This window comes from Octopus bimaculoides, chromosome 16 (genome assembly GCF_001194135.2).
Source record: "Octopus bimaculoides isolate UCB-OBI-ISO-001 chromosome 16, ASM119413v2, whole genome shotgun sequence".
Lineage (NCBI taxonomy): Eukaryota > Metazoa > Mollusca > Cephalopoda > Octopoda > Octopodidae > Octopus > Octopus bimaculoides.
The window spans coordinates 6,091,885-6,096,175 of NC_068996.1; the positions used below are offsets into that span (position 1 = coordinate 6,091,885).

Below are 4,291 nucleotides of genomic sequence, written 5' to 3' on the forward strand. Positions count from 1 at the left end.
GTACATTCTTCGCCAGGGAGGGTTTTGGCATTTATAAGCCTCCCTCTTTCTCTAGTTCTGGCGAGGATGTAGTCGATTTGGCTAGAGTGTCTGCCGGATTGGTAGGTGACTAGGTGACAGGCAGGTTTACTGAAGTTGGTATTGCAAACCATAAGATCGGTTGCCTCACAGAACTCCAGCAGTCTGGTTCCCTCCTCGTTGCGAGAACCGAAGCCATAGCCTCCATGTATGCCATGGAAGCCTCCAGCACGACGTCCGACATGACCATTGAAGTCACCAGCCACAAAGAGAAGGTCTCTGTCTCTTGTCGACGAGGTAGTTTGCAAGAAGGTGTCATAGAATTGGTCTTTCAGCCCCAAAATTGCTTACAACTATCATGCAATGTCAAGGGCAAGAGATAATAACACACACACATACGACAGGCTTCTTTCAGTTTCCATCCACCAAATCCACTCTCAAGGCTTTGGTCAACCTGGATTTTGCCCAAAGAACCATGCAGAGGGACTGAACATGAAACCATGGGGTTAGGAAGCAGACTTCTTATTTCTTTATTGCCCACAAGGGGCTAAACATAGAGGGGACAAACAAGGACAGGCAAAGGGATTAAGTCGATTATATCGACCCCAGTGCATAACTGGTACTTAATTTATCAACCCCGAAAGGATGAAAGGCAAAGTCGACCTCGGCGGAATTTGGACTCAGAACGTAACGGCTGACGAAATACCGCTAAGCATTTCGCCCGGCGTGCTATCGTTTCTGCCAGCTCGCCACCTTAGACTTCTTACCAAACAGCCACGTCTGCACTTATAATCATCATCATCATCATCATCATTTAACATCCACCTTTCATGCTGGCATGGTTGGAAGTATATTAGTTATTATATTTCATTTCACACTTACAATCTGGTCTCCGACAATCCATTTCACATAATCTATTACTGAGGTTGTTGTTTAGCCCCTCAGTGAGTAGGTCTGTGATCAGAGGTGTTCTACCCCCATCTACTATGGCCATCCATGTCTTATTTTCGGATATAGCATATTATAAATGCATCCTTGACATGTCATTCTTTTTGTGAGAGATTTAACTGTTATTTCTTGCATATTTAGTAAGTATCTGCGGGTTGGGGTTTATGCTCTCCTGTGTGAAATTGTTGAAGAATTTGAAGAATTAGGTATAGAAGGATTGCTGTTGTTTTTCCATCTTGATTGAGCAGTCTTATAACTAAAGGTAATCCAACCATGACAATACCATATTTAGAACTACAGTGTGCCACCTGCTTTTCTTGTGATAGAGTGTAATTTGAGGGTGGTTTAATTGTTAATTCTAGTAGATCAATCGTCCATAGCCACATAGGCTCTCCTACCTACCCACATCCCACCCCGTCATTGGCTTGACCATAAAAAATATTCATTATAATGGATTACATCTGTTTTGTTCTTTTCAGATCCTGACTTGGTGGTTAGCTTGGAAGGGGACCACGAAGCTGCGAGGTCACTTGACATGGAAACTGTCCTTGAAGGTAATTATAATAATAATAATAATCCTTTCTACCATAGGCATAAGTCCTGAAATTTGGGGGAAGGAGGCCTATTCGATTAAATTGACCCAACTCCTCAACTTGTAATTATTTTATTGACCCCGAAAGGGAAAGTCAGTCTTGGCAGAATTTGAACTTAGAACATAGAGACGGACGGAATGCCACTATACATTTTCCCCAGCATGCTAATGGTGCCACCAGCTTGCTGCATCATCATCATCATCATCATTTAACATCCACTTTCCATGCTGACATGGGTTGGACAGTTTGACTGATGACCAGCAAGCCAGAAGGCTGCACCAGGCTCCAATCTGATCTGGCAAAGTTTCTACAGCTGGATGCCCTTCCTAACGACAACCACTCCAAGAATGTAGTGGGTGCTTTTTTACTATAGGTACAAGGCCTGAGATTGTGGGAGAGGGGGTTAGAACTTAAGCATGACTGCAATCCAATGACTGAAGCCAGCAAAAGAATATATATGTTTGTTGTAACAACAAAGAGGAATGAAACTCAGTATATGAGTATGTATTTTTACAAAAGTGATTCAAGGGCCAAGAGTTTCATGCATGGCGCTTATTTATTTGATGATGATAAAGGTGCTTGTGTGTGTGTACATGCAAAAAATTGATGGAATTGTGGTTGTGAAATTTGCTTTGCAAACCACATAGTTTTGGGTCCAAGTACACTTCATAATACTTTCTACCCATAACTTCAGTTCCACCAAAATCTTGGTGGGGTGAAATCTGGTTGCTGGATACAGTGTGGGATCCCATTAGATGATATCATCATCGTCTTCATCATTTTAACGTTCACGTTTCCATCCTTTCAAGGGTCAGACTGAATTTATTGAGACGGAATTTTCTACAGCTGGATGCCCTTTTTGTTGTCAACCCCCGCCTGTTTCCAAAGAAGTAATATTTCCTTGTAATCAGACATGTTCACGCAGATTATTGGAAATGAACAACACCGCTTGTATGACAGTGACACTCATTTACAACTATCGCACAATGTCAAGACAAGGAGCATATTCTCATGCACATATACATACAGGCTTCCTCCAGTTTACATTTGCATTCGCTCACAAGGCTTTGATTAGCCTGGAGCTATAGTAGAAAACACTTGCGCAAGGTTCCACACAGTGGGACTGAACCCAAGATTGCAGGTTTGGGAAATCGAGCTTTTTATCTACTTAGGCATAGACCAGACAATCAGTTGCCCTTATACATTGCTGCTCATAATTCACTTCCATTCTTCTATTGAATGCACCCTTCTCTTTCATTTGGACTAAAATTGTTTGTCATCTTTCCCTTATCTTGGAAGTCTTTCAAATGGTCTTTCCAATCTCTTTCATAAAATTACTATGAAATGTTTTAATTTCAACATGAATATTTCTGGTTTTAATAAAACCAGAAATATTCTCAGACAGGTCAGCATCAAAAGCATTCCAGAAAATTTAGATGTTATTTCACATTCTTATGATAATGAAGGATAGCTTTATGAGTATTTTCCTTAACCCTTTAGTGTTCGGGTTATTCTATCAAACGTAATACTTACCGATTCACATTGTTTTGAATTAATCATGCATTATCTTGTATCTTTGAAATTTCAATGATGTGATTGTTTAATGTAGAATAACATTGTAGGGTAGGTGGGAGAGGCTGGATCGGGTTAATTTGAACATAAAACTGATGGAATATTTTGGCTGGATATACCGCCAGTTTAAATGTGAAAGGGTTAAAGATTGAAAATATTACTATTTACATTTTTTTTCTTTTACAGAATTTGATTCTGACAGTGATAATGATGATCAAGATAAGCACAGTTCTGTAAGTTGGTTATTTTTTTTCCTTTGCTAACTTTTCTAACTTTGTACCAGAACAAATTATGGAAGGTATTTTATGTTCCTCCAGTCCAGTCATCTTTAATTGAATGACTCTGCAACAGATTGATCTCTTGTTCGAGGGAAATGTTTTGATTTTGATCTGCTTGTACACTATGGAAACAGGGTAACCAGCCCCGTGACTCTTAGGACGTGAAACAGTTAATGTTCAGGAATTGTTGTTGTTGATGATAGTGATATGAAAGCTTACAATCGTAAGATCATGGTTAGGGTTCAATTTATAGACTGAGCAGGGCATTGCATCCTTGAGATCCTTGAGGAAGGCGCTTCATTTCATGTTGTTCCAATTTCAAGAACTTACCGTTTTTTCAACGTGTATAAGAAACCCTTTTTTGTCAAAAATTAGGTTAAAAAAATAAGTGATTTTCTTATACATGGGTAGTATTATAATCCCCTACAAAACCTTTTTTCCAAATTTTGAGCCCCCAAAATTAGGTGGATCCTTATACACATTAAAATACTGTAATTGTCTTTTGGGGAAGGTACTGAATACTTTCAGTCACATTTATCTGGTTATAGATTGAGAGTATAAGGAAAACTATGTCTTTGATCAGTGGCTTAAGTTTCATATATATATATATATATATATATAAGTTTAGAGAGCTCTTACCCCTGCTGGCGACAAAGGGACTCTCACTCAGAGTAAAAGGCAGACTGTATGACGCATGCGTACGAACAACCATGCTACATGGCAGTGAAACATGGGCTGTAACTGCTGAGGACATACGTAAGCTCGCAAGGAATGAAGCCAGTATGCTCCGTTGGATGTGTAATGTCAATGTGAATACCCGTCAGAGTGTAAGTATCTTGAGAGAAAAGCTGAACATTAGAAGCATCAGTTGTGGCGTGCAAG

At 39.6% G+C, this 4,291-nt stretch overlaps 1 protein-coding gene across 1 annotated transcript in view; it reads left to right on the forward strand.

Annotated features, from left to right (window-relative positions):
• Positions 1 to 4,291, forward strand: part of LOC106871260 (THO complex subunit 5 homolog A) — a 52,284-nt gene that overhangs the window by 28,995 nt on the left and 18,998 nt on the right. The window contains exons 9-10 of the mRNA XM_052973681.1: positions 1,445 to 1,520; positions 3,318 to 3,364. Of these exons, the coding sequence (XP_052829641.1) occupies positions 1,445 to 1,520; positions 3,318 to 3,364 (123 nt within the window). The remainder of the gene's footprint in view (positions 1 to 1,444; positions 1,521 to 3,317; positions 3,365 to 4,291) is intronic.